Source organism: Sciurus vulgaris (genome assembly GCF_902686455.1).
Source record: "Sciurus vulgaris genome assembly, chromosome: 1".
Classification (NCBI taxonomy): Eukaryota; Metazoa; Chordata; class Mammalia; order Rodentia; family Sciuridae; genus Sciurus; species Sciurus vulgaris.
The window spans coordinates 176339559-176352823 of record NC_136461.1 but is presented as its reverse complement, the minus strand read 5'-3'; the positions used below and the strand labels follow the sequence as shown (position 1 = coordinate 176352823).

Sequence of the window (13265 nt, the reverse complement as noted above, 5' to 3'; positions counted from 1 at the left end):
GTGTGTACCACATTTTCTTTATCCATTCATCTGTTGAAGGGCATCTAAGTTGGTGCCATAGTTTCACTATTGTGAATTGAGCTGTTTTAAACATTGATGTGGATGTGTCACTGTAGTATGCTGATTTTAAGTTCTTTGGATATAAGCCAAGGAGTGGGATAGCTGGGTCAAATGGTGGTTCCATTCTGAGTTTTCTGAGGAATCTTCATACTGCTTTTCAAAGTGGTTTCACTAATCTGCAGTCCTACCAGCAATGTATGAGTGTACCTTTTTCCCTACATCCTCACCTGCCTTTGGGTTTTTGTTGATTCATTTAGAAAAATCCAAGCAACTCTATTTTTCATTGTAGTTTAGAAATGTTAATTGATTCTACCTTGCTATCATGCTCTAAATGTTAATTTTGTTGTGAATTCCGTTATCTTCCTATGTGTGGGCCTTTTTGTTGTTTTGAATTTGAAAATTTTCTTCTGTTGTTCTTCTGATTTTCAGCTTTGCTGCATCTGTTCTGTATATCAGAATCCTGATTAGAGGTTGAATCCTCTTGTTTGTCCTCCAGTTACTGAAGATGTTGTGATATTAATTGTATTTGCATAATCATTTTGTTCTCAGGGGCATTTTGTGTGTTTATTTTCTTTTTTGGTTAACTGTAATGTCACTTCTGCTTTTCACAGCTTCAGATGGTGTTTATCATTCTTTAGCTTCCATTATCATTGTGCTGAATTCATTTTTATCTTGTCTCTTCTATTTACTATAGATGTCTTTTTGACATCTCTTTGAGTTTCATCCATTCTTTAAATACTACTTCTTATTTTTCAATCATGCCTTAATTTTTTTGACATTTAAGAATTAATGAATTTTCATTTTGGCTCTTCTCATCTTGTTTTTCTTTCCAAAATGTTTTGGTTGTTTTTTTCTTGGTTTGTTTGTAAATTAATTCTTTTCTAATGTTAGTGAACTAAGATTTTTCTGGCAGTGAATTTTTTATTATAAGTTATTAAATTAGCATTTAATGAGGTTTGAAGGAAAGAAGTTCTTGGCCCTACTAATTTTTATTTAATTCCCTACAAATTTCTACATTGCATTCTTAGAACCTATTTTATACAATGTGCTTATACAATATGTTTATACAGTATGCATCACTGTGTGTCAATAGCAGGTTAAAAACTTTAACAATGGCATTTGTCTTCTGTTTTAGGGACTTCACTGTGACTTTGCTTGCCTAATGTTTCAATACTTAGTAAATAAGCCTTCAGAAGAAAGGGTGAGGGAGATCATTGTTAATGCTGTCAAAATTGAGCAGGTAAGTAGGGAAGTTTATGAAGTTTGGTACATCTCGATTTTTCTGATGTTTGTACCATTATTTTATTACTATTTTTATTTATTTATTTATTTATTTATTTTGAGATGGAGTCTTGCTATATAGTCTAGTTTAACCTTGAACTCCTGGGCTCAGTTGAACCTCCTCCTTCAGCTTCCTGAATAGCTGGAACTACAGGCATGTGCCACTGTGCCTAACTTTAGCATTATTATAGTTGACTCATGAAATCATCATTTTTGTAGGTAAAAACAAATACGAGCAAATTTATCTAGTCAATTTGATAGTACTGATACATGATGTATTGCTATTTTAATAACAGCTTATAATTTGCTTTGCAAATCAGTGTTTATTATATATTAAGGTTTTCTGTATAAGTAAAATCTGTTTTAGAACTACTTGTCTCATTGATTTATCTGTCAGTTGATTTCATGCTATAACAAACTATTTCAATTGTGTAGCTTTATGTTTTTGGATTTGTTAGCTACTGGATGATAATGATGGTTTGTGTGTATGTGTGTGTGTGCATGTGTTACTGAAGATTGAACCCAGGGATCATCTACCACTTAGCTATACCCCCAGCTCTTTTTAAAATTTAAAATTTTGAGACAGGGTCTCATTTAAGTTGTCAGGCTAGTCTTGTTTCTCCTGCCTCAGCCTTCTGAGTTTCTGGGATTATATGTGCACCACTGTGCCCAACAATTATGGTTTCTTGTTTGTTTTGTATTCTTAATAACTTGAAGCATGTACCAAATGTTTATAAGATAAATAAGTAAATGAATTAGTGAATAGTAAAACTTAATTTATGGTATGTAAAGATTTCTGATTTCAAAAAGCTAGATGTTCTACTTAAAATGGGTTTTTGTTATTCTAAAGAATTAGTTTATCAGGAGGCTGAGCAATGGAGTGCTTGTATAGAAGTGCAAGGGCCTGGATTTAATACCCAGTAACAACACACACACACACACACACACACACACACAAAAGAAAGAAAGAAAAAAATTAATTTAAAAATAAAATTTTCTTAGCTTTTAAAAAAAAATTGCATAGTTTATCAGGCATGGTTTCATATTGGAAGGGGGAAAGCATACATTTTAATATCTTTAATCATTTTGAGAATGAATTCCAAGTGGTTAAAATATTTTTGTTTTTAATCTGTTAACTCTGTCTTTGAATGTAGAGTTCAGTTTATCTCTCAACCCCCTAATCCATTTTTTTAAAATATTCTTTTTAAATTGAGCTTTCTCTTTCCCAACTCTCTTCCATAGTCACGTGTCCCATGATGATCATCTTTGGTGAATCTTTGTCTAGATATTTCAGAACAAAGGAACAGTGGCGATCATTTTCCATGTTGAAAGAATTTATTCTGATGTACTTTCCTTGAGCAAAATCATTGTCTTAGAATATTAATAAAATCCAAAACTTCTCTCTATTTAGAAAATACCTACTTATTTATTGTTCCATCCTTGTACTTTATTCTGTTTTTGTTTACCTTCCAGGAGTTTTTAACAGAAGCCTTGCCAGTTGGCCTCATTGGGATGAACTGTGTTTTGATGAAACAGTATATTGAGTTTGTAGCTGACAGATTACTTGTGGAACTTGGATTCTCAAAGGTAAGGTGTTTAACAATACCTTTTACTACCAGTTAAAATGTTATAGTTAAGTAAGACCCCTAAAATACGTTTTACGAAAGCATTTATAATATATAATTCTACTTTTAAAATGTCCATGAGAGAGATGTATTTTGTATGAACAATTTAGTTTTGCAAAATTTAAAATGAAATTCAAAATAGAAATAAGAAGCTGGTAAATATTAAAACTAATAAATTCAATAAATTGCCTTATAATTTGCAGGTATAATTAAATAGAATTGTGTTCAGGTAATTTTATTTGACCTACATTTAGATTTATCCTTCTATAAATTCATATATGGTTACCTTGCAATTTGATGGTTAATACTTTTAAATAGGGGATAGTTACTACAAAGACATTCAATGTTATCATTTGACTCTATTTTTTTTTTTTTTTTTTCTCTTTTTTTGTGTGCTGGGGATCAAACCCAAGGTCTTGCTCATGCTAGGCAGGTATTCTACCACTGAGCTACACTCCCATTCCTGATTTGACTCTTTGAAATTAGTTATCTGCAAGTTTTTTTTCTCTTATTTTGTATATCAGAGATAATGTGCCTGAATTTTATAAAGGGGTGTGGTTTTCACATGACTCAGAAGAGATGGAGCCTGCAACCAGACTGCCTGGGTTCAAATCCTGGTTCTACTACTTTCTTGCCATGTGACCTTTGGCAAGTTACTTAACCTCTGTCTCAGTTTCTTTATCCATAAAGTGGAGATAAAAATAATAATAATGCCACACGTGATTATTGATGAGTTCGTATACCTAAAGCACTTAAAATAATATTAGACACAATAATGCACATTAAATAGTCACTTTGTACTCAATGTAAGTGAAATGGTCATATAAATTCACTGTTCTGTACCATGGTAAGTAGAAATTATAAGTTTTAATTTCTTAGTTTGGAAATGTAAGTTTAAATTATATTTAATGATAAGACTTATGAAATCTGCAATGGTAGGTAGTCATTACCTCTTTTAGCAATGTATCTATTTTCTAGTAACCACAGAAGTTCTTATTAAAATAGTCAAGGAGGAGCAAAAATTTTTTAAAGATAACCATTTTATTTTATTGTTTTAGTTGCAAGACCCTCTCTATTTGTTCATAACTTTTACTGATGTGTTTGTATATAGGAAAATTAATTTGCTTCTGTAAGCCTTAAAGTGAATTCATTATTCTTTAACCACCACCATATCCTCATATCTATGTTCTCTTGCTTTTTGGGGAAACTGCTGACCCTTGGGTTCAGTTTTTCTTTTGGGAACTTGATAATTGTAGATATATAAAACATGCCTCCTTACAGAAGAAAATCTAAACATGGTATAAAACTTCTATTTTTCTCATGGGTCTTCAAAATCTCTGAATAAATTTCAAAAGCAGAAATTATACAAACCTCTTATATTTTTGAAGGCAATAAAATTAGAAATTATCAACAAAAAGTTACCAAAGAGCTCCATCTACTTAGAAATGGAAAAGGCATACTTCAAAATGAGATTAAAGGGGTTTGGGGTGTAAGTCAGTGGTAGTGTGCTTAGCACCAGAAAGAGGCCTGGGGAGTGGGGGGGAGGGAGAGAGAGAGAGAGAAATTTAAAACAAAAACAAAAACATTGAAAATATAACAATAAGATCACTATGTATCAAAGCTTATAGAATACAACCAAAGAGATTCTCAGAGAATTAATGTATATTTTAAGAAAACAATTTAAAATACATGAACTAAACTTTGAACCCAAAGAGTTAGAAAACAATCATTCTATATTGACAGTTTTTGAAAAGGAGATTACTTAAATTAGTAAATGATCATCATTGAATGGATTCTTTTCATGATTATTATTTTTTGTGGTGCTGGGGATTGAATACTAGGTCCTTGTGCATGCTAAGCATGCACCCTCCACATGATGTGAGCCAAGCCCCAGCCATTTGAACAGTTTCCTAAACAGAAGTCACATTAATGATGTTATCGACCTCTCTTTTAGTTTAAGATTAACCAAAAAACATTAAAAATTTTCAGTGTGTTAAAAACAAGCCACTTAATTTAGTTTGGTCTTGGTTACCTTGTCCATGCCATAAATTATTCAGATCTAATTTACTGAAAGGTCCCCTAGTTGAATCTGTTATTGGTTCACTGTCTTTTCTGCTGTGTTTTGAAACTTAAATTTTTACTCACTCTGACAGGCAATTTCACAGAATTCAGTATCAGCCACACTATAGCATATGAGTACAGTTGTGTACATGCTCTATCTACATATCTAATTTATCTTTATATACCCACACACATACATATACATACATTTGTGCACCTACATAAATATATTTAAAGCTTTATTAGATATAAATCATATAGCATGCAAATTCACCCATTTAAAATGTATTACTAAGTGTTTTTTTTATTTTTATTTTTATTTTAGTATTTGGGATTGAAACCAAGGGTGCTTTACCATGAAAGTACATCCCCAACCCTATTTATTTTTTATTTTGAGACAGGATCTCACTAAGTTGTTGAGGGCCTTCTGAGTTGCTGGGATTACAGGTGTGCACCATTGCACCTGGCAATTAAGTGGTTTTTAGTATATTCACAGTTGTGCAATCTTCACAATAATCTATTTTAGACATTTTTAGTATATCAAAAAGAAACTTTGCCCTTTTAACAGTCATTCAGATCCCTCTTTCTCCTCATCCCTCCCACTCCTAGGCAATCACTAATTTAATTTCTGTCTTTATAAATTTGCCTCTTCTGTGTATTCCATTTCATATAAATGGAATTGTTTAATACATGACTTTTGTGACTCTCTTCTTTCCTTACTAGATTCATTCACAATGTAGCATGCATCAGTACTTATTTACTCCTTGTGACCAAATAATATTCTATTATATGGCTATGCGAAATTTTATTTATCCATTCATCAGTTGATAGTTGTTGTTTCCACTTTTCGCTATCATGAATAATGCTGCTGTGACATATGTTTCATTTCACTTGAGTATATACCTAGGACTGAAATTGATTTATCATATAGTAACTCCACGTTTTATCATAAGAACACCTGCCCGACAGTTTCCCAAAGTGGTTGCACAATTTTACATTACCCTACTGTACAAGGGTTCCAGTTTCTTCCCCTCCCCACCCACAGTTGTTAATCTGTCTTATTCTAGCTAGCCTAGTGGGTGGTATCTCATTGGGGTCTTGATTTACATTTCCCTAATGGATAGTGATGTTGAATGTCTTTTCATGTGCTTATTGGCCTTTTGTATCTTTTCCCTGAAGAAATGTCTACGATTCTACTCAGATCCTCTACCCACTTAAAAAATTGGTTATTTGAATCCTGCTGGCATACTCCTAAACTCAGAAGTACTCTTTATTGTACCTTGTGAATTAGTGAAATACCCGTTTTCAACAAGCTGTATTTCCAGCCTTGCTTCTTGAATTCATTAGTTAAAAATAAAAATTCTTGTCAGCATGTGTCCAGCTTTGTGTTTGCAGACAGCTAGTCACTATGGATAGAGTTCATTTCATCTTTCCTGATTATGATCTGTTAAGTCAATTTGTTGATTATCTATTCTGTTATGAACTAAGAAGCAGACTTAAGAGTTCAGGACATTGTTGATAATTTAGCATTTTGTAATCATGTATTGGTGACTACCTAATAGTAATTCCTGTGAAAAATGCCTGTAGTTTCTATGATGTATTGGGTCTTGGCAGGCCATTAGAACGTTTCCTTGGGTTAGTATTAAATATTTCAGTTCCTGAAATATTTACTGTTTATTAGAATACCAAAGGTGTTCTTGGAGGAGGCTAGTAGGTGACCTCAGTCATATGGAAATTTCTCAAGCTTGATTGTTTACTGGGTCATATTTCAGTGCCTCCAGGATCTTAGGGAAATAATATGATCCTATAGGTGACTAGAGGGGTTTTGGCAGAGCTGAGCTCAAGTGGATTGTACTGTCATGTATAACTAAAAAAACCCAGTAAATAAAAAAGCAAAAATAAATAAAAGGTATTCAAACTGAAAAAAAAAAAAAAAGAAAGAACGAAATACCAGAGAGTGCTGGGGTTGTAGCTCAAATGTGAAGCAGGTACTTAGCTTGCATGAGACTCTGGGTTTAAACCCCAGCACCAAAAGGAAAAAAGAATATCCAGAGGGAAAAATAAATAAATAAAATTGAATGATTGATTGATTGTTGTCATTTTTTTTTTCCCTTCTTGTAGGATATCATTTATTTTACTTCTTCAGAATATCTAATAATGTTTCTCTTCTTTTCAGATTTTTCAGGCAGAAAATCCCTTTGATTTTATGGAAAACATTTCTTTAGAAGGGAAAACAAATTTCTTTGAGAAACGAGTTTCAGAGTATCAGCGTTTTGCAGTTATGGCAGAAACCACAGATAATGTCTTCACCTTGGATGCAGATTTTTAAAACTCTCCCCTATTTAAAGACCCTATAACCTCTCATTGGTAAATAATTGTCTATTTTTCTCTACTTTTTAAAAAACAACATATTTACTTTACAGAAATGGGAATTTGATCAAAAGGAAATCTAAAAGTAAATTTTAATTACATTGAATTTATATGAATACATTCTAATTTTCCTGTACATTCAGAGTTGCTTTTTTGTTGTTATTAGAATATATGATGGCATCATGTAGTGGTTAAGAACTTAGGGTGTAGGGTCACATATGGGTTTGAGGTTTTGCCCTTGCTCTTTTGTGTGACCCTTAGCAGGTCAGTTAATCTCTAAACCTCAGAGTACTTATCTTTAAAATAGGTATAATAATAGATAAAAATAGACCCAAAATTCATAGAGTAATATGAGGATTAAGTGCTTAGTTAATACTAACACCACCACTATCATTGTTATTGATAGGGTTAATTGTAGTGATATAATAAAATGTCCTCCCTCCCAAATAATTATGATTCTAAGTCTTAAGATCTAGAAATAATTAGATCCTTGAATTTTTTTTTTTTTTTTTGCAGTACTGGGGATTGAACCCAGGGCCTTGTGCTTGCAAGGCAAGCACTCTACCAACTGAGCTGTATCCCCAGCCCAGATCCTTGAATTTTTAATGTTTGGGGGAAGAATGTAATAATTTCCTTAGGAAGATTATAATTCTCATCAACATGAGAATAACTTCACTGAATTTCTCAGTAGAAAGGAAATTTAGTTCTTAGTTGCTTTGGGAGGGATACTCATGGAGTGGAATCCAGGAGGTTATCATGGTAGTTGACCTCGTAAGCAAAATGATTCTTCTACTTCAGAAATAAAATGGTAACTTGCCAGATTTAGCCCTGGAATGTTTAGAACCAGGATGAATTGGCTAGAATAGCATTTCCCAAAGAATATTCTCAGAGTTATTAGCCCCTCTAGATTTTTTTGTGTGCGAGAAAAAGGGATTTGGAGGTCAGATGAATTTGGGAAATGCTGTACACTCCATCTTTCTTTAGATTGTCCACCCAGTACCTCAAAGACTGAGAAAGTCTACACACAGATCTGTTTATCACCTGTTAACATCCCCCCCAGCTAGCATTCCTTAGAACATATACAGGGAAAAACTGGCCTAGAGTCACTTCTACATACAGGAAATGGCCTAAGGGAAAATTTGGTAGGGATTATTGAATCATTTCACATTTGTATCAAGCTGAGGAAAGTACCCAGGACTGATTTCAGCTGTTTCTTAATATTCTTAAAATTTTCCTTTGCTATTAAAGGAAAGTGTCTTTCAGTGTAACTGTGTGTCTCACATGGTAACAGGTGGTAAAGAAGATGGCAAAGGAAAGGCCACGAGCCAAGGTGTCTGGGCAGTCTGCCCCTTCTTTGTTTTTAGGAAGTGTTAAGAGGCAGCTTCCTACTCCCAGCCAAGTGTACTTTATAAAATTCTGAACATTTTAAAAGTTATAAAATTTAGAGATTTTCTCTTGGTATAAGTTTTTGCTTCTGTTCATCAGCTATCTAATTGATCAAAACTGGAGTTCTGAAGTGATGAATGAAGGTCATAACTTTTATTATTAGGCTATCAAACTTGAGATGTCCTGGTTATCTGTTCTATTTGTGCTGTGCTTCCCGGTTTGCCAAATGTTTTTTACATCATCTCATTTGATCACACAAAAGCTTTCTAAGCTTAATGGAAGAGCTATTGTTGAAACATTACAGATAGATAAAGTACACCTCAGAAAAGTTGACCAAGATCTCATAGTCACTGTCCCTACAGTATAGTTTTTTTACAGGTCATCACATTTCTTAAATTTAGTTATTTGCCATCTATCTTGATTTGATTTTGCTTCTTCCCTTGTTAATTAATATTTCACATAGTATCACAGTATTAATATATAGACAGACTTTAATTAGAGTTTCAGAATACCATTGGGAACCATTTGAACTGTATTGAAGTTATATGTTCAAAGATATTTATATACTACCATTCAAAATTTTAAAGCTGATAATATCTGTAATGACATCAGAATGAAAGAATAAAAAGTTTTATATATTCCCTTTGTTTTGAATCCAAATCTTCCTCATAGGGATTGGCAGGTGCCTTAATGTGAAGTTTATATAACTGTATTTGGAGGAAGAATTTTAATACTAAAATACTGGATTTTTAATACACTGGTTAATTACATTAAGTAGTCTAGACCATTTTCAATGCCTCCAGGTTGCACATTTATTTATTATGTTCAGTAGTTTTTGTTCTTAGGTTTTTAAGAATTACAACATGAAATCCCTTTTTAATATTATCTCACAAGTAAAGAAAAAATTGTGTATGTTTACAGCTGTTTTCTTTTTTCATAACACATATTTAAGTCATTGCTATGGTATTTAAAATTAAGTTTATTATATTTAGGAATTTAAAAGCTCATAGTTCTATGAGAGATTGCACTTATTAAGAAAACATTTTATTGCAGCATGAAGAATCATGGCCTGGAAGGACTTAGGAAGACAATTTGATCCAGTGCTTTCAGACAGGGCTGGGTTTTGCTGTCCAGTTACATACAGTAATTAACAATTATTTACACCATATAAGCTGACCTTAACAATATCTTGTTAAATGAAAATTGTATAGTCATTTCATTTTGGAATGTCCAGATTATTCTGCTTCTTTTGCCATTTTTTTCATTTGTTCATGGAAAAAGTACTGAAAAAATATTATATATATTTAAAAAAAGTTATTTAATATTCAGAATTTTGCATTTTACATTTAAGTATGATAACATTACTGTCATAGACTTCCAGATTTCCTTTGTACAGCTTAAGTGAAGAGTTAAATATCATGAATGCTGATGGGCTGCATGAAAGCCAAATCAAACCTATAATTAGGTATCAAGATTTCGAACCAGGTTGAGTGAATGGGTGGCCAACTCAGAGCAGAATCTGGAGGAGTGGCACAGAGGGTTCTATTTTTCTCACTATTTACCTTTAAATGGTCTGTTCCTTTGTAAACTGCTGTAGGTTTGAAGAATAATCTGATATTCTTGAGGCCTTAGGAAAGGATTTAATGATTGAATTTTGTAAAAGGAAATATATGTAAAAATGGAAGATTGGAGAATGATTCTTTTGTATAGTTAAGTAAATTCATAATATTCTTAATTTATGGGCTTAACTCTGTTTTACAACTATGTTTAGATTTTTCTAAATATCTGATCATTCAGCAAAATTATTTAGCATCTACTCTGTATATAGAAATCTTTATAAGATGTGTTATAACAATTTTTTTTTTTTTTTTTGCTAAAATACATTATGGTCAGTTAAACCAACCCTGCATGTACAGAATTCAGATTTTTTTCAAAGAAAGAAGTTGTTAATTTTGGTTTAGTCGTTGAAATAAACTGTATCATTGCTACAACATTATGTGCATATCCTTTTTGAATAAGATTGTTTCTGCAGCCAGATGTTTAGGTGTTCATTGAAGGAGGAGGAAAAGGAGGAGGAGGAGAGGGGTATAAAGATGAACTGTGAGTCTCAAATAAGCAGGATTGTTACTAACGAGTGGGGTATTCGTGGTCTGGACATTCATGGCAGTGGGATCAACGAGAACCCAGCCCTATTTTCCCTCATGGACCTGGGAGTCCACGGGGATGTGAGAAAATAAAAGCATCCCTTTGGAGGACTGTGTGGAAAGAGTTCCCACAGCAAAGTCCCACTTCAGAAAATGGAGGCTGTGAAGGGACAGAGTGGACTGACTTTGGAGCAGGGGTCACCAAAGGCCCAGGGCAGGATTTTGGTGGGAGAGGGCATGTGGGGTGGGTCAGGCATGGGGCCATATGGAACACTGTGGGGATGATGTTGTGGCAGCTGGGAGGGGTACTGGCCTTTTAAAACTGGCTGAGTTGAGGTGTGGCAGGAGGGGCAGAGAAGGACCACTGTTCAGCTGTCCAGGTTTTCCATGATCTTTCTAGGGAACATGTTTGTGGCAGAACAGTACCCGTGCATCTGGGCTTTCTGTATCCTATGCCAGCTCTCACAACCACACCTGTCTTCTGTTCATTTATCCAGGTTAGTTTATTTATATACAGAAAGAAGGGGCAAGAGGCATCCTCCAGTTGCTTCCTTAATTGTCTGAGCACTGGTCAAGACACTGACCATGATCGTGATGCCCCTCATCAATGATAATATGTCCAAGTTATGTGAGTAAAAATGTATGCTTCACTGTATCTTGAAAATTTAATTCTCAATAAAATTAGTATTTGTGCATACTTCAGAGTTTACAAAGTGCTTTTGCAACCCTGTCATGGCAATCGTTTTGTTGCTTCACTCACTTTATGAGGAATTGCTATCATAATACTAAGACCTGAGATGCAGAGAAGTTCATTTTCTTGTCCAAAGCCACAGAACCAGCAGACGTTAGCAGCAGCTCTCCAATCAGTGTCACGGCTCTGAATCCCATCATCTGTTCACTGACTGCACCCAGTTTCTATTCCTACTGCTGGTGGTACTGAAGGAGATTTTGGGGGGGATATGAGCCCCTTGACCTGCACAGCCTCTAATACTCCATTGGCAGTGCCAGTTTAGTTTCACCTGTGCCTCTTGAGGTCCTGCCCCACAGCACACTGGCAATTGTCTGAGCATCACTCTGTGGAGGGAGTGGGGGGGTGCTGTCTGCTGGGACCTGGCCAGAGTGGCAAGAATGTATGAAGACATCAGCGTTGCAAGGGCAGTTGCCGCCTGCTTGCCAATCATAATTGGGAAATAGATCTCCTTTGAGAAAAAGTAAAAAGTAATTTAAAATATTAGGAACAGCAGTAGTACAGATGGAACAACTCAGGATGGCATATCCTGATAGTGGTTGCATGTGGTAAGTGTTGGAAACCGTGAGCCACATTATGTGATCACCTGTCTAGAATGTTCAGAGCTGCCTAAGGAGTTTGGAGGAGCTTCCTGAGAAGTCCTGTCCAGAACTCAGGATAAGAAAGTGGTGGCCAAGGAAGATATGCTTGCTTCAATTCGTGTAAGTTCCAGACCGCAAGGCAGGGCCTGCTTCTCATTCCTGCCAACTGCTGGTTTGGGTCTCTTGGTTTGGAGCCTAAAATCTCAGGGCCCACACTGCCCTTCACACAGTTCTTTCAGACAGCCTGGCCAGCTGAAGGCAACAGCCAGATATAATCAGCCTTTTCCTCTCTGAACAAACAGAGTAGTAAAAAAAAATCTATTCCATGCATATCTCCCATGTGTGATAAAATTTATTCTCTCATCTCCACAGACTCTGCTTCATCAGTGGGCACAAGAGTGTCATATAGAATGTTTTTTTTTCCCCTGTTGGCACAGTATGTACTGAAGTTGTGGTTGAGCCACTTTAAGGAAGGGACCGTGCTCTTTATCCTGGGCTGAGGACATAGCTCAGTGGTAGAACACTGGTCTGGCATGCATGAGGTCCTTGGTTTGATCCCTACTACTGCAAAAAATAGCAAAATGCACCTGTGTTGTCCTGTGTGACATGAAGCAGATGCTCAATAAGTATTCAATGATTGAATGGATGACAGTTATTCTGCATCATGAAACCTGCTGTCTTGTCATCAGTATAACAGTAGCTAGAAACCATTATTTACAGAGCACAAGACCCACATGCTTCACATATATCATCTCATTTACTCTCCTAAGAAGTCTTGGGAAGGTATTTTTTCCCCTCTTCTCCAAATTTTATTGAAATCTCTGACGTGCCAGGTACCATGGAGGTGCTAGAGATAAGATCATGAAAAAGACAGACATGCTGTCTGCCTTGTAGTAGGGCAGACACACAATAAAATATTGTCCTCATTTTCAAGGTGAGTTTCCGAGAATGTCTATGCCTTGTTTAAAGTGATAGAGTCAGAATTCTGTGTCCGATTGATGCCAAAAGT

The 13265-nt window shown here is 34.8% G+C and overlaps 1 protein-coding gene across 6 annotated transcripts in view; it reads left to right on the top strand.

Moving 5' to 3' along the window:
* Window positions 1–11065, top strand: part of RRM2B (ribonucleotide reductase regulatory TP53 inducible subunit M2B) — a 33644-nt gene extending 22579 nt beyond the window's left edge. For 5 of the 6 annotated variants that reach the window (XM_079108195.1, XM_079108192.1, XM_079108194.1 and 2 more), the window contains 3 exons: window positions 1196–1300; window positions 2815–2928; window positions 7204–11065. In XM_079108195.1, the coding sequence (XP_078964321.1) occupies window positions 1196–1300; window positions 2815–2928; window positions 7204–7356 (372 nt within the window). In that variant the 3' untranslated portion in view covers window positions 7357–11065. The remainder of the gene's footprint in view (window positions 1–1195; window positions 1301–2814; window positions 2929–7203) is intronic. The other variant, XM_079108193.1, reaches the window with a different exon arrangement.
* The last annotated feature ends 2200 nt before the right edge of the window (window positions 11066–13265 follow it).